This window comes from Cydia amplana, chromosome 2 (genome assembly GCF_948474715.1).
Source record: "Cydia amplana chromosome 2, ilCydAmpl1.1, whole genome shotgun sequence".
Taxonomy (NCBI): Eukaryota; Metazoa; Arthropoda; class Insecta; order Lepidoptera; family Tortricidae; genus Cydia; species Cydia amplana.
This window is the reverse complement of record NC_086070.1, coordinates 11,518,475-11,541,548: the sequence shown is the minus strand read 5'-3', so window position 1 is coordinate 11,541,548 and position 23,074 is coordinate 11,518,475. Positions and strand designations below refer to the sequence as shown.

At 36.3% G+C, this 23,074-nt stretch overlaps 1 protein-coding gene and 1 long non-coding RNA gene across 2 annotated transcripts in view; both read right to left on the bottom strand.

Annotated features, from left to right (window-relative positions):
* Positions 1-23,074, bottom strand: part of LOC134658862 (uncharacterized) — a 98,735-nt gene that overhangs the window by 23,063 nt on the left and 52,598 nt on the right. The window lies entirely within an intron of this gene.
* Positions 11,341-23,074, bottom strand: part of LOC134658524 (uncharacterized) — a 31,711-nt gene continuing 19,977 nt past the window's right edge. Inside the window, exons 2-3 of the mRNA XM_063514214.1 lie at positions 20,401-21,075; positions 11,341-11,527 (exon numbers count right to left, since the gene is read on the bottom strand). Of these exons, the coding sequence (XP_063370284.1) occupies positions 11,354-11,527; positions 20,401-21,075 (849 nt within the window). The 3' untranslated portion in view covers positions 11,341-11,353. The remainder of the gene's footprint in view (positions 11,528-20,400; positions 21,076-23,074) is intronic.

The following is a 23,074-nucleotide window of genomic DNA, read 5'->3' as shown; positions in this document are numbered from 1 at the left end:
TTCAAAGTTCCTATTAGCACACTTAGATGTCTATACATGTCACTTGTAGATTCAATATTGAGTTATGCTCTTGACAGCTATGGGCTCACAACTAAGACCAATATCGATAAACTAGAGACTATGCAGATGAAATTTTTAAAATTACTTGTCAACCATAAAATTAAACTCAAATGTAAAGGTAACTACAGACTACTATTTAAACCTTGCAATATTTTACCAGTTAGTTTAAAACATAAATACTTACACACGATCAATAACCATAGCTACTGTAATCATTCACAGATTTAATGCTCAGTAAAAGGGGTTTTGCACTCAAACCACTGCTTTCAGTAACATTTCTTTTATTACATTGATATGCAGGATTAATTTAAGATTACAACAATATCAAATCGAACATAACCTCGGGCAACGCGTAGCCGCCCAATCTGACAGTTCTCTCTCTCTCTCTAGCAAATTACCATAGATACAATAAACAAAAAGTATAAAGCCGGGTGCCTACTACATGATTATCAGTGTAAAGCCACATACAGGACATTAACTAGGTATTGTGATGCTTACAGCTTCGGCCGTCCTTTTATTTAAAGTGAGTCCTCTCACTAAAAACAATTGTACATTAATAACAGCAGTAATATATCATAACAATTTTATCGATATCAAACAAACATTCATAAGAATAGTTTTTGTAAACTTCTGACTATAGACCTTTATTAGTTAATCACAGCCAATGACTATTTGCATATATTAACCTTATTGAGAAATCAATCTTCTCACTTCACATGCTTTAACCTGAGATCATGTAAACAATAACTTAATATAACCAGCTAACCTTATTGAGAAATCAATCTTCTCATTTCACATGCTTTAACCTGAGATCATGTAAACAATAATTTAATACAACCAGCTAACCTTATTGAGAAATCAATCTTCACACTTCACATGTTTTAACCTGAGATCATGTAAACAATAATTTAATACGACCAGCACCTGGTAGCATTAACAACCTTCTTTCGATAATCTTTCAATATACTTATATAAACTAATTTACAGTCATGGTCTGCTCTAGACAGTCTGCCAAAGTATAAACCAACATCAACAATCACAGTCCGCCCTCAAGGCCTGCTCTAAACAGTATGGCAAAGTATAACACGTCATAAATAATGACAGTCTCCCCTTAAGGTCTGCTCTAAATAGTTTAGGAAAACATAATTCATCATAAACAATCACAGTCTGCCATTAAGGCCTGCTCTAAATAGGTTACAAAGCATAATTCATCATAAACAATCACAGTCTGCCATTAAGGCCTGCTCTAAATAGGTTACAAAGCATAATTCATCATAAACAATCACAGTCTGCCATCAAGGCCTGCTCTAAATAGGTTACAAAGCATAATTCATCATAAACAAACACAGTCTGGCATTTAGGCCTGCTCTAAATAGTTTACAAAGCATGATTCATCATAAACAATCACAGTCTGCCATTAAGGCCTGCTCTAAATAGGTTACAAAGCATAATTCATCATAAACAATCACAGTCTGCCATTAAGGCCTGCTCTAAATAGGTTACAAAGCATAATTCATCATAAACAATCACAGTCTGCCATTAAGGCCTGCTCTAAATAGTTTACAAAGCATAATTCATCATAAACAAACACAGTCTGCCCATAAGGCCTGCTATAATAGTTTGGCAAAGCATAATACATCATAAACAACCACAGTCTGCCATTAAGGCCTGCTCTAAATAGTTTGGCAAAACATAATACATCATAAACAATCACAGTCTGCCCATAAGGCCTGCTCTAATAGTTTGGCAAAGCATAATACATCATAAACAACCACAGTCTGCCCTTAAGGCCTGCTCTAATAGTTTGGCAAAGCATAATACATCATAAACAACCACAGTCTGCCCTTAAGGCCTGCTCTAGACATAATCCCAAAGTATAAATTGTTATGGCCTGCTCTAGACTTGACTAGTCTAGACAGTCTGCCACTACGGCCTGCTCTAGAAGACAGGCTGCTATCAAAGCCTGTTCTAGACAGTCTGCCAAATTCAACCTAGACAATCTAATAATTTGATTTGGTATGGCCTGCTCTAGACTGGACCAGTCTAGACAGTCTGCCATCACGGCCTGCTCTAGAAGACAGGCTGCTATCAAAGCCTGTTCTAGACAGTCTGCCAAGATCCAACCTAGTCAATCTAATAATTTGATTTGGTATGGCCTGCTCTAGACTGGACCAGTCTAGACAGTCTGCCATCACGGCCTGCTCTAGAAGACAGGCTGCTATCAAAGCCTGTTCTAGACAGTCTGCCAAGATTCAACCTAGTCAATCTAATAATTTGATTTGGTATGGCCTGCTCTAGACTGGATCAGTCTAGACAGTCTGCCATCACGGCCTGCTCTAGAAGACAGGCTGCTATCAAAGCCTGTTCTAGACAGTCAGCCAAAGTTTAAATCATCAACATCATAAACAATCGCGGCCTACCCCAGACAGTCTGCCTTCAAGGCCTGCGCTGGTCAGTTTGCCAAAGTATAAACTAATATATATATATTTTAATTTGGATCAAACAACAAAGCCCATATTACAATAACCTAACTTTGCCAAAACATAAACTAACATAATAAACAGTCATGGCCTGCTCTAGACAGTCCGCCATTACGGCCTGCACTAGACAGTCTGCCAAAACTCAACAGTTATATTCTAGATTTATAATATTAATATGATAACTAGCAATCATGTCAGCGAAGAGTCTCGAACAACACCTAGAGATACTCTCGCTGAGTCGCTGGATCAAGGTTCAGATGCAGAAGGTGGTAATCTTGGACACGACGCGTATGTACGTCGGTTCCTCACTCTGTGGCCCTGACCATCGGCAGCTTGGGCCCTGCCCACTGCTGGCAGCACCATCTTAACGGTTTAACCTCCTTTGCTTCAGTCAGCTCTTGCTGCGAAGCCCTCGCTTATCATCAACTTCATCCGTTCAGCCAGGTTACCAGCGTTGAAACATAAAAAAAATAAAAATGTTATAATTATTGGCAGTAGCAACGATCGTTTTAGTCTCAGTCCTCGTCAATAATTAATTCATTGATCATGCACATCGACTCAGTCAATCACTATCATCATCAATTAATCTTACTATATACATCATCCATATATCGTCATCAAAGTGGTCGGTCAAGCATTATCGCCGACATTGTCATCTAAATCGTCCAGCTCCGTTTTTATCATCGATATGGTCAGTTATTGACCCTGTCATGGGGCAAACATCGTCGCCGACATCGACACTGTAGTAGACATGTTCAGTCATATACATCATCATCGTTATCGGACCTCTATTACCTTAGATTTTCCTTAGATACCTACTCATCGTTACTAAGATCGTAATCAGACGTCAATGTCATCATGGATATCAATCATTATCTTCATCAAAAATCATCAACATTAATTAATTAAAATAACAAATATTCCATCAATTCATCAACTCAGAAATAACATCTAAAATATGTTTTTTTATTTTTTTATTTATATAAACAGATTATTCAATGACCTGATGGTCCTGATGTTTCGTCCTAAACTTCGTCCAATATTTCACAATAGTAAAGTAATAGGGATTCAGCCACAGGAATCGGCAAAAACGCAGCAATAAACCTTGGGGTGACATGCACCCGGAAAGAACACACTCCAAATAAGTACTACTGTATACTACACGGAGTATACCGTAGCAAATACTATCGTCATTACCCCACCTATTATATTATTGGAACCATTGGAAGTAATTAAAAGTTATTCCAATACCTTAATTCACCCTATAAGCAAATGAAATCGTAAAGTCACAAATAAATTGTATTTCATAGCAACAATTCATAGTTTCATTTTTGGTTTATTACTGGATTGCAATCATAATCATAATCATTTATTAGTCGCAATCCATTACACACACACACACACACACATTACGCATGTATAATTGCATTACTTATTTCAATTTTGAATACCTAGTAAAATTTTTAAAAAATATAACTGAATACTATGCAATATTATTAGACAAATATTGAGTCAACAGCACGGAAAAAGTAATCTGTTCTTGTTTAGCCAATCACGTTTAACAAATGCTTTAAACCAGACAGGACTTGCACTAAATTTATAAATTTAGAGAGACAAATTTGTACATTGGTGTATATTTTGTGCAATAAGGTTTAAATATAAATACCGCTTGTCATCAATTCAAAGGTATGAAGTAGGTATTCAAGAATTCCAAATAGAGTGAAATTATTCACTTTCTTTTTTAAATACCTACTAGGAGATCTTAACCATTGTAAATGAATCTGTACTCGTTAACAGAAAATAAACTTTCTTTTTCGTTTTCATATGCAATGTCAGTAAAAGTATCCACAATGCGACCAGACATCATGTTGCTAATAATGATGCTTTGAAATTGTTGCTTATATTTTCAAACTTATTTCTTTTGTAAATTGATGTAGAATAATTGTGACACCATTAATGGTGCAAGTCTCTTTTACATTCTGAAATGTTAATATCATTAATTTAAACTTCCTTGATTTGTATGTGAGGTGTAAGGATTAAGCCTGGACTATCTCTATAGTCCAATATGCAAAATTTCCATACATCCAATCAATCGAAAATAATAATAATAAAAGAATGTATACCAAATCTGTAACCGATAACATTTAAAATTTCGAAAAATTCTGCTCATCTGTTTTTCATCTTTAAATTATATAAACCTTGCTCATATACAAAATTCAGGCTTAAGAATGAATTACATAAACTAATGAATTGGGTTATTGAGATGCATGACATTTGAAACAATAGCATGAAATAGATGTGCAACTACCAGCATCATTTCAAATTTAGAATTCATACTGTGTGTAATTCCATTCAATCATTATTGTTTCTATATGCTTCTCTCTAAGTATCCAGATTGATAATTTTCAGTATAACAATGATATGCAACTACATGCAAGTACCTACCTATGTAGAATATACCATTCAATATCTTCAATTATCATTTTTTAATCCCTTTTTCATACACAAAATGTTCATAAATAATTATTTTCTGTCTTTTGTCCAAAATAATTTATATGCACATTATATTATTATATACCTATTATATTATTTTATTCTGAATTAGAGACCGGAGTATAGAGATAGAGATATATCTAAATAAGTGTAGTGCCTGCTAAAGGCCTCTTCTAACTCTTTCCATTGACAACCGTCATGGGCCAATCTCCTACAATTCTAGCCCGCTATCATTTTCTTCCTCTCATTTTCGCTATCCCATCATTTTATCATGGCAATAACCTCTGCGATACTGATCCATAACATTGTTTTGTTATCTCTTACCATATATAGGCATTATATACTCATGCATCATTAAAAACAATATACCTTTTAGTGTCATTAGACTAGGTATCCAAAAAAAAGAATAGTAATAATACCTAGTAAATATTCAACTAACATCATGATACAACTCAGTGTTAATAACTAACTTCACTGAGCACCTGCATTGTACCTGAATACTGCATAATGCCATCCTTACCCTTTTGACTTCCTTCGTAACCATGTTGGCTCTTAACGATAGCTCTGTGTCTCACCAATCTCTCCGTGACGAAGCTGATGGTTGTTTTGCTTGCGTTCTCGTCGAGATCTATTCTCATTGTATTCCAACATGTCATCTCACAGTCCAAAAACAAACAATGACAAAAACACGGGTTAATAACTAGATCAATATATAGCGAACATCCAGTGCATTGCAAATTCAAAACACTTTTTATGGTAAGCAAACAAAACCAATTGTCAATCATTTTGTTTAGCGTACAAAATATGAAATCTATCTTGTATCATATATATATACTTTCTATCTATTGCTTTCATTATGAAATGAACTCTTAAAAGACCAAGCAACTTACATTTCTACGCACCTCTCGTCATCAGTGAGAGCGACGATCGTGAGCTCTCAGGTGGCTGACGTAACCTATCTTTGCAGTGAATGTACGTCCACATTCACCGCAGGTCAGCAGCCCTCCGACAAAATTGTAGTTGATGACCGCAGGTGGTCGGGCCTTTAACTCATCACGCTTCGCGTAGTTCCACTCGCCTCTGCTCTTCAAAGGCTTGCACTTTTGTATTCATTGTATGCCTTCACTTCGGCCGATTTTGTGCCGAAGTCTCCCAGTGCGATGGTTCAATATAGCACCTCCATACAGGTGAAAATAATCATCCAATATCTATGTGGGCATTTGAATTCACAATCCCGCTTTCTGAGATGTAATCATTCACAGATTTAATGCTCAGTAAAAGGGGTTTTGCACTCAAACCACTGCTTTCAGTAACATTTCTTTTATTACATTGATATACAGGATTAATTTAAGATTACAACAATATCAAATCGAACATAACCTCGGGCAACGCGTAGCCGCCCAATCTGACAGTTCTCTCTCTCTCTCTAGCAAATTACCATAGATACAATAAACAAAAAGTATAAAGCCGGGTGCCTACTACATGATTATCAGTGTAAAGCCACATACAGGACATTAACTAGGTATTGTGATGCTTACACTACCAAGAGTCTAACTCAGCGGATTCCTTAACACCAGTTAATCATACATACATCACAAAGGCTGTGACTTCAGGCAAACTATCCGTTCCTAGAATTAATAACTACTACGGGGATAGAACACTTAGAAAAAGAATTCCATACTTACTCAATAGTTTGCCTGAAGCTATAAGACGCGAAAACAAGAAGTCCAAATTTAAATCTATGTTAAAAAAACATTACCATGATACATTGTAGTAATTAATTTACCTACTTTAAGTTACATATTAACCAGAGACTGATGACCCCACAGTCAAACTCATTGTTGAGTTTTGCGGGGCTATGATTATAGTTAAGAATATCACTGTACTTTATTAATTAAATAAATAAATAATAATTTAAAGTTTTTGGTAGTATTTATTTAAAAGTCACATTATTTGAGAAGTGTTATCAACACTCGACTGCAGTCCTTGCACGGAGTAGGTTCCCAACTTGAGCCCTTTTCTATGTCCTCCGTGATGGCAGGAGGGCTGCGGTCAGCAGCAGCATGCTTAGGTGTAGAAAATACCTCCGTGTTTGATGATAGGCTTGTGCATGATTGTCATTCAAGCTATCTTCGAAGCCAACAATGCAGCGGCTAGCCAGCCATAAGGGAGATATGTCGGGGATTAGCATAAGATATTTAATCTGTAAATAAGATTTAAAAGGAATGTATTTTTTTTGCAAAAGAACAACGGAACAGAGCTTTATGAAGATTTAATTGTGTAGGTACTTACATCTTGACTTCTTCGTGAAGATGGTATTTTGTTAGCCAAAACTTTTACCAAAACGCCAATTATTCGTAAAGAGTTGTATTTTAATGATTAGGTAGGTAATCTTTAGATAATTATAATATAATATATTCCAACTTGTAACGACAAAGCGAATCAAATTTTGATTGATAAAAGATAAGATAAAAGATAGTTTATTCAAGTAGGCGTAATTACAATGCGCTTATGAACGTCAAATAAAGCTAGGTAGACCGGCTCCAATCCCCCCTCAATTGGAGGAGGGTATCCCATTATGGGACCGGCAACAAACTAGGCGGGACACATCTTTTCAAAAATAATTACTTCTTATAATTAACATGCATTACGAGAAAATAAGGGAAAAAAATACAATTTAAATTACTATAGAATTCATGCAATTATACACATAAGGGTAATAGATATTTGATTTAGAAAATATACATATGTACATGGAATCATACAAATTCGTAGCTCTTTCAGAAAACATATCAAATTCTTACAAAAGGAAAAGGAAATAAAGTTATTAAAAGAAATGGGAAAACATATTATATAAATCTGATTGATTATTATGAATTACCAACATATAATATTTGATGTGCTTTCCTGCTTACCTGAGCTGTGTCACCTATAACTCTATACATAATACAATGTTTTTAATTGCTACTACTTTTTATTAGTTTCTGCTTTGGACCATGCATGTTTGTCTGTCAAGTAGTCCTCGACTCTGTAATAAGCTTTTAACATCAATTACTTTTTTAAGTAATTCTTAAGAGCTGGAAAGGGTAATCTTAAAGCATCCTCAGGTAACTTGTTATAAAAATGAATGCATTGGCCAACGAATGACTTTTGTACCTTACGGACACGAAACTTTCTGATAGCAAGCTTATTTTTATTTCTAGTGTTAAAGTTATGGACATCAGAATTCTTAGTGAAGGAGTCTAGATTCTTAATAACATAAATAATACTATCATATATGTATTGGGAAGCTACAGTTAAAATATTAATTTCTTTGAAAAGTTCTCTTAATGATTCACGCGCTCTTAAGTTATATACATTGACAGTATATATTGACAGTATTGACACTGATATTTTCGACTTAAAAATAATATTTGCTATTTCTTTAATCTTCATACTGCGAGAAAGAGACAAAGTTATCGTAACTAGGGACGCTCTGTTTCTAAGGCTGATTCATTACTTATCCGATTATTTTTTTACCGATTCAGTGTTGCCACGAAAGAAAATTTTGTTCCATGTATAAATGGCCACATTGGCTAAGTCGCGCGCGGGATGGCTCTCTCTCGTGGAACTCTTTTCTCGATGTGCGAAGTCATGCTGCCAAAATCGAGAAATTGAGACATCGAGATAGAAATTTGTGACGTGCGACTGCTGTCTCCCGCGGCGCGAGTTATCCCGTGTGTAATCATGTGCTAGCCGTGCAGGGTGTAAAGAGGAACCTGGGATAGTTCCCAACCAGAAACTAGTGTTTCGTAGTCTAAAGAGTCGGTAGTTGTCAAATAACAGTTTATTTAAAAATATTTTTTTTTAAAGCTAGTTGTTCTACACTATACTCATAAATAAAGCGAAGCCTGTGATTACTATTTGTTTCCGAAGATGTTGTTATTACACAGTTTCATTGCCATTATTCTTTTAATAGGCGTTTATTTATCTATACAATAATACGAGCAGTAATACGAGTATCAATTTAAATTGTAAGTTGGTAAAAAAATAAGAAAGTTAACGATTTTATTGAAATTTTAACTTTGCACGAACCAACTTAATTTTATTTAAAACTTATTCTTTTGTAATACTAGCTAAATCAAATAGGGTTTTAGGAATATATTTGTTATGTTAAATGGTGAGCAGTAGGTTCAACATTTCCTAGTCCAAGACGTCTAGGTATGACTCCAGTTTTCCCTTAGAACCTGCCTGATGCTAAAGGCTAGATTGAGCAATGAGCACATTTCGTATGTAAGTAGGTACATATTAATAACCCGGTTATTAGAAAGCGCCACCAAGCCAAGTATCTATCGCTGGTATTTTTAAGAGTGTTGTCTCAGTCTCAGTGGTGGATATTGATATTAAAAAATGTTTGTATAAATTGGGTTTCAAATTACACGATTGGGTATACCCTATATGCTATTTATTTGGATTATTGAAATAATATAAACATATTTAATGTAAATAATTTATTACACTTAATCATGTAAAATAATAACACAACCTTTAGGGCCACCCTACACCACTAGCGTCTCCCGAGCGACGTCTAGTCGACTCTAATGGCTGCTGCTCGACGCAACGTTGGCGCAACTGCGTACAGTCACCAGCAATAATATGTTACACAACGAAGGCGGCAGAAACATCTGACACAATCTTATTTGTAGAGCCATAAGAGCGTGTCACATATTTTTGCGGCCTTCGAAGAATAACATATTATTGCAGGTGACTGTACAACACCATTTTCCATAGCGCCGACTAGACGCCGACGCTCAAAACTCTTTGCCCATACAGCCATAACATAACACAATTGAAAACTATTGACATGACCACATTTTCATTGACTGACTATTGTTAAGTACATAAACTTAGTACCGGCAATGATTTATTGATATTTACCTACACAACAGCATAGATATATAAATAAGTAGGTAAGCTCACTCCATCTCCATACATAGCTTTCTTTACTTATTTTATTAATAATAAAGTTATATGGGAGGTATGGTAGGTAAAACTGCTTTTAAGTAGTTTTAAATTCGCTTAAAGGTTAAAACTTCTTAAGTTTAGATCAAAATAAATAAATAAATACATATTAAAGGGTTTTTTGTACTCGTATGGAGTGAGCACTCTGAAGCTTATTTAATATTTTATCTATGACAATAGCCATGAAGAAATAAAAAAGGACTTCTATCTTAACCACAATCTTAACCAAAGAGCCTCAGTAATGACTTCAATTATTAATAGTATCTTAAGGTAATTCAGCCAAGGTATACGTTTCAGTGGTTGACTACAAAATTCTTAAAAAAATACGGTCGAATTGATAACTTCCTCCTTTTTTGAAGTCGGTTAAAACTGGTTTATTTTCCATTTCTACCTAGATATCTCTTATAGATTCTGTGCGGAAAGAGAAGACTCGTAGAATGTATTGGATCCCCTACATTTCACGAGTTCACGACTCTTCCTTTCCGCACAGACTCTAGGTACTACTCGTTTAAGAATTACTATCATTTATTTACAAATAATTATTTAAAACTTAAAATTATAAGTACAGACATATACATACCTAGGCTTCAATTATGTGAAACGCAGTGTTTTTCCTTTGTTTTAGGCAAAATTATATACAAATCTACAAAAATATAGAACGTGTCATTCACGATGACGCGCGAATTTGTCAAATCTAACCTTTAATGCCATGACAATACGAACCAAGACCAAGGCACGTGTCATCGTGAACAACATGATCGATAATTGATCCAAGTTAATCATCAAAACATTTTGTTTGTCGGGCAACCTTAATGTAATAAAGTAGAAACTTAATAATTACTGATTAGGTAAAATGGTAACACACATTCAATTGTTCTAGTTATAATACATAGGTACGTAAAATAGGAGTCATTTTATGTCACGCAGGCTATGGCTACATTAATTATATTATATATGACTAAAAAAATCTAAAGTAGGTTCGAGTATTTATTGGGCTATCGCCTAATTCTTATATTTTCCATTCTGTTTAATACCTACTCTATTTTTATAAAATAAGACTGAAAGTGGCAACAGTCAAGCACTCGTGGAAAGTTGTCTTCTTGCCATTTATGATGATCATTCAGCCCACGATGCAGCTAGGTCTAGGTCTTTTCTGTGCTCGTGTGAATGCGTGGCCAGAATCATTGGCTCGTGCTCATGGCGTGTCAGTGCGTCGGCGTGTCGGCGGTATTCATAAGTACATATTTAATAGAGCACAGTGGTGCGCTGCTCTATGAAGATGCAGTAATTGCAGTAGCGTACGGCGCCCCGTGTCAGGCCTATTGTGAGTTAGTGTGAGTGCGCTGCACGCTGGCTCTAAATCCTAGCTTATCATCAGCGGTGTAGTGAACAGTGCGCTGCTTGCCATCCGCATCCATGAAAGTGTAGTAGCCGCGCACGGTGCCGCCGTCACGCGTCTCGTGAGCTGACTTGGAGTCACCAGTGCCTTTGTCCTGGAATTGAAAAAAAAACTATTTAGATTTTTTGTTTCTTATGTTATTTAGTAATTGCTCTATTCAATACTATCACGCATAAACTTTTTATCATTTAAAAACGAAATGTGTGTAAGAGCAGCATATGAATAGGTACTGATTAATATCTAATGGAGCAGGAATGTAAAAATGTGGTGTAAATGGAAGCCCAAATGTATTCTTCTAAGTTTTAGTCATCAAAAGGTTATCTTGATTAGCTTTTATAGTTTAATCAAGGTAAGATAAAAATGGTACATATGACGATTTTAGTTAAGTGCGAAGTGCGTGATGGGGTTAAAATATCGTATCGGAGGACGTCTGGTTCAGCTCACTGCAGTGTTTAGTTTTTCTTAGAGCGAAAAGTTAGAAGTTACTAATGTTAGGTAAGCATGTTTCACCCTCGACCTCTTTGTCAAAAAATCCTATCAGTCACGGTAAGGTTTAGTTGCCTACTTTATCCAGATAAATTGTATTGTAAGCTTAAACTAATTCTGGACGAATAACTCAGGCAACACAGTCGCCCTTTGCTGTGTAGTTTCTATGTGTATTAAGCCCTGCCTTTCACTGGATAATGAACCTTAATCAACATTTCGACATTTAAAAATAGGTAATCCTATCACATTTTAATTAAGTTACTCATTTGTGAAGAATACAATTATATATAGCTGGTCAAGCAAATCTTGTCAGTAAATAAAGGCACGTAATTTAAATTTTCTATGGGACGATATCCCTTCACGCCTACATTTTTCAAATTTGCCGCCTTTTTCTACTGACAAGATCTGCTTGACCAAGTATATCTAAGTAGCATCTCAAATTACCAACGCTATTGTTTTACATTTAATCTCAGGTTTCGTGCGTATTAAGTGGTATGTGATGTACCAAATATTTCGAGAGATGACCTTCGTGCCCTAAGTAAAGGCACATACGTTTAGCTGCATGATACTATCAAGCCGTTGCCACAACACAACGGTTGGGTGAGCTGTGACGAAATTGAAATGTTTTTTTGTTTGTTTAATTGATGCCTATTTAAATCAATCAAAAAATATATAATATGTAGGATTTTTTAAATTACCGTAACAAAAGTTTTTTTGTTGGTTAACAAAAGTTAGCATAGAGATACTTGAAAATATTCATGCTTAAAAAATATACCAGTAGGTTTGGAATTTAAGCTTAAACAGCAGGAAAACATTCAATTACTTTCCATTTCTACGGAAAATTATCAAAATTTAAAATACAAATACAAATAAAATTGCGTTATTACCACTAGTAACAACTGGGATCTATTTCCTCACCTGTCCCCAGCTGCAGCGTGGGGACAGGTGAGGTAACAACAACAGCTGGGGATAAATGGATTTTTTTCCAGAAGTTACCACCAAAATTGTGTTAAAGTTCAATAGGTACTAATAAAAATATAATGTTTTAACCTACTTTTTATATTATTTTTTCCCTGCTGGGAAACCACTGGGGAAAACATGGTGGTAAAAAGTAGGAATAATCATCAGCTATGCACTCCTTCGGCTGCAAGGTGTAGGTACTGGCTATGGTTAAATCCTCCAGATTGGAAAAGAAAAATATAGGCATCATCAGTTTAGTTAGTGTCGGGTCGTAGGTACCTATCTGTAATCTATGTGATATAAGTAGGTCGACGTTCTATTTAAAAAAAAATCTATTTCGAATTAGTGCACGTTCGCAGTCTTTACGCAACAAAGGAGTGGGTTTGATCATTTGATTAAAAATATGTGTTCTTAACAATCCCAAAGCACAATGTTTGTGTGCCAAATATTGCAATATGTATTTGCAAATACAGGGCAGGGTCTCGCGTCGTGGGAGCTGTGTCAAGTCAGTGGTATCAGATGCAGATAATGTCATGCCGCAGTTTCTTTGTGGGTTCTTGTCAATTACTTCATTTGAGCTGGTGGTATAAATTATCTACGCATTGTTATTTAATTCTATGATGTGTCTTACGGAAATTGCATTTTTATTTGCATCACGGATAGTTGACCGCTGTGAATTTCATGCTTTGTATTTGCACTAACTAAATACTTATTAATAAAATAATATGTGTACGAAAATGATTTGAAGAGATCTTATTATTGAGTTTCTGTTAGCAATGATAACAATGGACCAATACCTATCAATTAATCAATGACAACATACAACCAAATTTATTAATTGTTAATTTGCTTAAAGCGCTGGTGGCCTAGCGGTAAGAGCGTGCGACTTGCAATCCGGAGGTCGCGGGTTCGAACCCCGGCTCGTACCAATGAGTTTTTCGGAACTTATGTACGAAATATCATTTGATATTTACCAGTCGCTTTTCGGTGAAGGAAAACATCGTGAGGAAACCGGACTAATCCCTAAACGGGCCTAGTTTACCCTCTGGGTTGGAAGGTCAGATGGCAGTCGCTTTCGTAAAAACTAGTGCCCACGCCAATTACTGGGATTAGTTGCCAAGCGGACCCCAGGCTCCCATGAGCCGTGGCAAAATGCCGGGACAACGCGAGGAAGATGATTTACCACTAGCTTTTCTATGAAGGAAAACATCGTGAGGAAACCTGCATACATCTGCGAAGAAATTATGGTGTATGTCAAGTCCCCAATCCGCATTGGGCTAGCGTGGGGACTATAGCCCAAGCCCTCTCGCGCATGAGAGGAGGCCTGTGCCAAGCAGTGGGACGTATATAGGCTCAAATTATTATTATTATTTAATAACTTTTTTAATTGAATAACTAATCTACCTACCTAAAAGTGTTCCTATTAATTATTAAAATCTTAATAAACAATTTTGTTTCAACATGGTTCAAATAAAATAAAATAAATATAATAACATAAATTAAATAGTTTTAAATTACTATCCATTATCAGATATGAAATCATTTTGCTCACTTTTTCATTCAGCTCTAGTTTTTACATGTCTACTATAGCCTAATATACATGTACTAATTTTTTTATTTCATTACGCAAAAAAAAACAGTTCCGTCTTGTCACGCAAAGAAATCTTTCCGTGTTGATTCCATTACCTGCTGTGCGTTACAGAGCCATTGTTGCCAATTTATAATTATTAAATAACTACAAACATATAAAATAATCATTTATTTACAAACAAGATATATACTACAGTGGTATTACTAAAAGAAATTAAAAACTAGCTTAAATCTAAAATAGGCCCTTGAGGCATTGTACCAAGGATGCTGGCGACATTTTCTCGCTGTATCGCAATGCGAATACGTTGTGCGAGGTAGCCGCCAGCTCTTCGGTCACCATTTACGTAAACCAGTCGCGATTTCTGCGAACAACTTATGCGCGCTGGGACCCCATGGACCTAGAGTTTCAATTCCAAATGGTACAAAATGGTAATAACATTACATTACTACTAACTTTAATTGATAATAATTGTTCATAATTGTTGCTACAATTATTTAAATCGATGAAAATAACAGAAGCCAATACCGCAGTTAATTTGGTATACGTGCATGCATAATCAGCATTTAAGTAACCAGTGAAATCAAACTGTTCGCCGCACACGATATTTACTTATAAATAATATTTTAGTATGGATTTTTTAAACTTCATCAAATTTATGTTTCTTATAATCCTTGGATCTATTGTAAAAAGAACACCGTTTAAACATTATTTTTTAAAACGACCTATTTAAAATTTTAGTGATATATTTTTTTGTCCTATACATAGGGACTTTATTTAGGAAAGTGAGCACTGATGTGCCTCTTTCTCTGTCATTCTAATTACGCCTTAATTGAAGTAAAAGAGAAAGATGCCCGCAATTTGCGAACATCGGTGTTAGCGGTAGGCCCTCTGTTCATTGTTCGACTTGTTAAAAATGTTAAATTAAAATCAACAGTACGTATCCCTATTTTAAATAGCAGGAAAATGATTTATCTTGATTGTCCGAGCCTACTTGCCTTGACAGTCAAGTATTCCGATTGCGTAACAACCACACCTCCAGAATACCTTATACTTCCGACATTACTAACGAACTCTATTGAACTTTAAGGCCCTGAATACAAGAGTGAATGTGAACGCGCATAACCAAAATTTTTTTGTACGAGATATTCTTTGCGGGCCTAATATTAAATGGTTTCACGGAACATTGAGGAAGCGGTAATGGATGGTGTGTCGTTGTGTGTAATCGATTGGCATTGCTCTAGTTAGGCTTTTGCAAGATCGTTGAAGACGATAGTTGTTTGAGGACAAGGTTTGATTATGAAATAATATAAATATAAGTAACTTTTATACACACGTGTGTAATCCTTAGTGTACCTATTACTTAATATTTCATTTCAGAAAAACGACTCGATAGGCGGGAGCTGGGGCCTTACCATGATGTCCTTATTGCGATTCAGTTTAGGTCCTAAACAGAATCGCAATAAGGATATCATGGTAAGGCCCCTGAACTCTAGGAATTATTTAAGTACTTACCGAACTACTTTTTATCTTTGAAATTGTTTTTGTATTCGTTTAACATGGATTAATCGTTCGTATGTTGCATAACACAAAATCTTACACATATGTACAAAGAACTCTACAGAGTGGGCCCGAATAACCGAAATAAATTGAACTATAAATTCCAATGCCTAATTACATTTGTCACTAATTTGAAATCTAAGGTCATGAAAGTTACGTGAAATATAGGCGAAAAACACTTAGTTTATATATGATAAATACTAAATACCTAACCTAATTTTATAAAATTATAGAGGAATAACTCTAGGAAAAAACCTAATCAAACGACCGACATTCTCCGCTCACCTCACCTGACGTCACCACCTTTCACCAAAGCCAAAATTTCAGAAACTGTAAATCAGTAGTCCAATTTGCCCCTGTATGAACATTTTGAAAGGTAGGTATTACTTATTAATATGATGGAGGTCGTGAATAGCCATGTAATATGTTGTTCAATTGACTTAGTGGCATATGTAATTATCTATAAGGTATAATAGGTGGTAGGCCTATGACCTCCCCAGAAGCAAGTAGCCTCGTGGACATTCCGCCATTAAAAGCTATGTCATAACCGATCGCAATTATCGCATTTTTGGCAAGGTCGCGTCGTATGCGCTCGCCAATTGAAAACCGCAAGCTTATTTGCTGCTGTCACCTACGTGCGGTTAACTAAAGTAGAGTCGACTCTTTTCTTTCCGCACAGACTATACCTAGTAATTTCGATTACGCAGGATGAGTGTGGGGAGAGTTTTTATTGTCTATTTCTATTTTTTGGCGTTGGCGTGTTAAAAAATGTTATGTTTCACTCGGTAGCAAAGTTTGTTAAACGTTTCGCTTGCTTGGATATCAACATTAGCACGAAAAGTTAAACAACAACTTTGCCCCCTCGTAAAACAAATAACTAAATGATCAGATAGGTTTTTCTAAATGAACACGTTTACACAAGAAATTAAAATCACATGTCACAATCAAAACTAACAAAAATCCTACATATATTACTTAAAACTACCTAAACCTAACCTAAAACCCGTTCTGTGTTATGCCCGGTCCAAAAGTCCCCATCACACTTGCAGCGTTGCCGCGCTGTATGGCGATGGAGACCTGTTGGACCAGCCAAGACCCAGAACGGGGGTCGTTACCCCTCTCCCTCAACCGCCGACCCAGTTCCCTGAACAATTCGCTCGCCTCGCTGCACCAGGGTCCGGCCGTTTCCACAGCAACCGGCACAAAATCGTACGCCCCCTGCAACTCGGAGTACTTGGCGCGCTTACTTTTGGCCGCTATTTCTGCCGTCGAACCTGCCGCCTTAACCGTGTGCCTTAGATGGAACGCACCAAATCTACTAACACATGTCGCATCCCATTAAAGGCACCGCCCCCTTCGCCAGCGAACCAAGGTGAGCCCGTCGAGTCTTTTCCCGTCCGACCGGGACAAGCCTGGTGGATCCAGTACGCACGGGATATTGGCCGACACCATTGTCCGCCGTACAATTTCGTTTAAAGAGTGGTGCCTAGGGAACCGACCGGCGCACCTCTGGCAACTTAACCCTTGATGGCCGTTCTCCTCAACCAACACCAATCATTCAAATCATTCAATCATTTTCTAAATTGAATTAAAATTATTTAACATAGGGCTGATTTTAAGTCAATATAAAGTTAAACATCACCGTCACACGTCAAAAAACCTAAGTATCATAGAAATGATTTTTTCTAAAATTTATTAAACTTACTATTTATTTTATTCCAGTAGAAACCTGAAAAATCAGGAGCCCTATGATTATTTTTTACAGTCCTAATAACTGAAGATTGAATCTACCTATATGTGTTCTTTACACTTGTAAAGAAATATTTTATATGAATTCTACACAAATAATAAGTATTATTAGTAGTATATTCAAGTGTGAGTTTTTCTAGGGTTCCGTAGTCAACTGGGAACCCTTATAGTTTCGCCATATCCTTCTGTCTGTCCGATTGTCTATCCGAGGCTTTTCTCGGTGCTCGTTAGAGCTAGAAAGCTGCAATTGAGCATGGATGTATAAATTAGTTACGGTAAAATAAAATCTAGAAAAAAATACACCCCCACTTTACTAGTGGAGGTATCCCCGGTTTTCTATAACTAACTTTTTTCAATAATATTACAATAAACTTTCCCTAATATGTAAGTGTCTTCCAAGACTGCCTCACCAACCAAACGAGGTGTGGTAATGGTAAATAGGTACCTTGCATGCTTTCGTTCCACATCATCTCAATAAATTGAACATTAAAGCAAGTATTAAAACAATGAAGCGTGTATAGTCAAATTAAGCGGCTAAGGAGTGAAATTCACTTCCTGCAAATCTATTCCCAATCCACTATAACTTGGATCTTTTTAAATCGAGAGTGAATAGACATCTTTTAGGCAAGCATGTTCCATCCTAGACTGCATCGGCACTTACCATCAGGTGAGATTGTGGTCAATGCTTACTTATTTCTAATAAAAAAAAATTAAAAAATTAAAACAATGTACTTACTTACAAACCACATGATGGCTCCCCTACACGATGGCCCATCATACTGGCCCACTAAGATGAGCCAGCGTGTAGAGAGGGGAGAGGGTAGTGGTGTCAGATGGCTTATGGCGCGGCGGGATGGCGATGGGATGGCCGTGGTGTCGGTTTTTCGGCCGCAAATCAAAGGTAGTGGGCCAGCGATGGCGCGTACGCATCTACACGTGGCCCATTCCATAGTGCGTGCTCTCAACCATCGCATGGCCATCTCGATGGTCCAGCGCTGGGCCATGACACACTCAAGTCGTGCTTCACTCATGGTCAAATTGATTGAACTAAGATATAATTACTATGAGATTTCATTAACAAATACCTGCGTTTGGGCATGTCGACAATGGGCTGTTTGACAATGATATGGCTTGTAATCATTAACCTTTTATAGTAATAGATAAGGTCAAAGTTGTCATTGAGTTATGATTTAGTTAAGTATGATATTACAACAGACTGAATGTGTCAGTGGTTTTAAATGATTGGTGGCAGGGCTATTTAAGCTTCATAGGAAATGTTTGTAATTCCATTGTCAAAGATTTGAGTTGAGGCTTCAAAAGCGTGACGTTTTTGGCATTAGGAGAAACATAAGAATAATGTATATCAATTGATTTTTACCTAAATAAAAAATTGAAGTACGAGACCTAGTACTGCTTGTAAGACCGAAGCCGTTAGGTGTTGAAAATGTTTAAAAGTAGGTAATTGACAAATTATTTACAAAATAATGTATCTAAATCTTATAATTACGGTACTTAGTGACTACAATATTATAATTGTTATTTATCCGATGTTTTCATAAGTGTAGGTACAAAATATAGAACTACATATCCATATAATTTATAACCTAAAACGAAAATATGTATTGAGATGACAGCCGTCACAAAAAAGTAAGTCGAAGATACGTGACGTTAAAATACGTGAGTACAGCTTGGCAAAAAAGTGTAGAAATTAAAAAGTGACAACACTGGTAGTGTCGTCCCGTTTTCTTATAAACATTGGTTTGAAAGGGACGACACTACAACTGCCACTTTTTAATTTCTACTCTTTTTTGCCAAGCTGTAAGCCTTTCCAAGCGCACTTTGACACTTGACCGCACATGACCGTGAAATATCAATTTACGCCGCCAGATGCCGCTGAATAAACTTTTTATGCTAAATGAACGGTCCACTCAAACTAAATTTTGTATTGAAGAAACGTCCTATAACAATACCTAAGTACAATTTTTTTTAGCTAAATTTATACAAACGGGAACCAGGATGTTAGTACCTACCTTTTTTCCGTTATATTTAAAATGACTTCTAGCTATGTAAGTAAAGTAACACTTTCTATATACCACGTATTGACTACGACGGAACTCTCGCAGGCTCATTTTAAACTATCTTGCATTACAATAGTATGCGCTGCGGCGGGAGTTCTTAGGTTGATTTTTCAATTAAAGCTTATATTTAGATGGAGCTTTGCGGAATGAATGTCGATAAGAATTACATTAACATTACGGAGACATCATGAATGGTTTATGTATAGTGTCTTAGTTTTCTATTTAGGCGCTTAGCTTCGTAAGTAGTTCATTTGAATGTACCTATTAATCACCTACCCATTATGTCTAAAGGAGGAGATGAATTGAAATTGTAATGATTTGATGACAACTGTTTTGTTTTGTTTACAAATGTCACTCATAGCGATTGTTTCATATTGTTTTTGAGTTGATGTAAACTACAACATTGTTTTAAAATACTGAGAATTGATTGTTTTCAACATGTAATAAATAAACACGTTTAGTTACTCACTTATTCAGTAGGTATAGAGTTAATTATGCGTGTTTATGTGCGTGTAGATAGTAATTTATGCTGTATTTCATACTTACATGAACTCCGTAAGAGTAGGAATATTGGGGATTTGGGTCGTACTCCTCATGCGATGGTTCTGCTAAACTTGCTAGTGAGTTCCCATCACGCACCGGACGGACCTCATTGTTTAACGTTTCAAAACCAAACTTGTCGTACTCTTTTGGGTAAATGTTCAAGCCTGCTTCACTAGGTCTGGGTTTATAGTATGTTGATTCGTCAATAGACTTTTTGGGGTTTTCGAGCTGGAAAGGTTTCCAGCCTCTGTAGTCAGTGACAAAGTTTTGGTTTACTATACTTTTAGGCTTATAAGTAGCGTATTCTTGAATGTATTGGTTTTGGATTTGCGGGGGTTTATACCCAGTATATTCATCGACAGTTTTTGGTTGATATCTTGGAATAGGTTCGATAGTATTAATGCTGTTGGATGGAGGATAGTAAGAGGGTCGTGTGAATTTATGAATCGCTCTGCTTTTTTCATATTCTGGTAGTTGTGTGTCTGGATCGTTCATGTACGCGAGTATAGCGTCATCTAGAGTTTGGTAGGTTTTGTACGCATATTCAGGCCCTTGTGCTCCGGGGCCCGTGTGATCGTATTTGTTTTCTATCGCGAAGCGAATTTGGGCGTCGGTGGCCGCTGAGTTTCTTGATAACCAGGATTCCGCAGCGATGCACGTCGCTAATGACAGAATTATCTGTGAAAAAGACGATTTTGTTATTTACATTTAACAGGTATTTAAAAATTTAGTACGCGAAATAAATTGGAATGTTGAAACCGGAAACTATTTGGACTTTTGGATTGACCTAACAGTTTGAACTATTATCAAAATTAGAAGTCAATCAAGCGAATTACCAATTCTAAAAAAACAATGCTTGTATACGCATAGGAAGATAATATGTCAGGCTTATAGGTAATCAGGTAGTGTGGTCGTGCAAAAATGTGGTTAATTGGTGCAGTAAGGTTTCCGAGTCAGTGCCCGCCGGGTGCGCAACAACTATGTATGACCGCTGAGGCGTGGCGCAGCGCTTGTCGCAAGTGTGAATGCGCCTTAATGCAATGATATTGTCAATTTTGGCGCAATTTTTTGACGACATTAAAGAGAAATCGTCCAGTTTTTAAGTGTAAACTTTTCCTTTCAAATGCTTCCTATTATAAATAGGCATTTATAGTCAAATTACAAAATAAATAAGCTGATGCCTGCGATTTCGTTGGGCGTATACCCAGCGCTTCATATAAATCATTCCCATTGGTCACGTGGGTCGGTGAAAAATGGGAATACACATTTCGTTGACTATAAACTTAAAAAATGTGTTGCTACCAAATTAAAAATATTCCCAGTGTGGAATTAGAGTGCCTAATAGGTAAATGTTATTGATATGAACTTACCATAATGGTATGAGATTAAATTGTCATACTAAGTTCGAATTCGGCCTCCTGCTCATTTACGACCACATTTGACAGTAGACAGTGTTATAAGAGAAAGTAGCTATTGACCATCAATTTAATTATAGCGGTCAAAGCAATTAAATTAATGTAATTATTAACACGCGAGACGTTAAAAACTATAGGCTTTAACTTAACAGGCCTTTCCGCCTAATCGGCCCACAATATTGATGCTCAAATGAAGTAAGTAATGCGTTACAACATATCTAATATGAAGATCTGGGTCTGTAGGTCACTATATTAAGTAATTTACTTTTTAACTAGATTTCCAACCGGTGTACATAATATTACGATACCCATATGTTTTATATTAGGTGGTGGGTATGGGTAAAAGTTGGGAGAGATGTAATGACTATACCTACTTGGAACGTAAGTCTAGGTTTTATTGACCCTGGATAAAGGTTTCGTCACACAGGCGCGTTTTCCAGGCGGCGACGAGCGGGGCGCGCCGCTTTTACATACTTATAAAACGCTCACGCCCCGCTCACGCGCCGCCCGGAAAACGCGCCTGTGTGACGAAGCATTAAAGGCTACCGGTTAAACGGTAGGTTCAAAATCAATTTTTACGTTAGGTACTTCGACTATGGTGGGTGGTTATTACCTATATATATAAGGAAGTACTTATTTTGAATCCCGTGCAAGCAAAAGATTTTATACTTAATCTAAATTAGAATCTGGGGCTTGGCAAGGGTCTCAAAAGCACGAGATGTAAATATGTAACTTTGATCTCGTGTTGTACATATACAATTCTTCACCATACACCATTAGTGAGAACTTAAGTATTAAACGGAAATACAACCTGAAAGATATTACTCGTAATACTTTTTTAATCGCTTTTTCACTCGTGTTTTTTTAAAGTATTCTGGCAATTAAGTTTAGTTATCACAATAAAGCACAAAGATAAAACGAAAGAGATTCCAACAAAATAATATGAAATTAACGAACTTTAATCGAGGACTTGTAAACAGCGTTCGGAATGGCGGATACTACTTATATGTATTTGATTCTACTGAACTGAACGTGAAAAGTGTGAAAAAATACATTCTTCGTCCAGCGGATTACGTAAGTAAGTACAGGTACTAATTTAGCTTCGTTTACATAATCAGATTTTTACCTTCTGGATTATGGTAATATAATGTCAATAAATTCTCTGGTAGTTGAAGTAACGGGCCGGCAGATGTGTCATTATATAACACAGGAAAGTGGTTTTATTGAACCGGACCGGTAACAAATATTTATTCTGTGCCGGT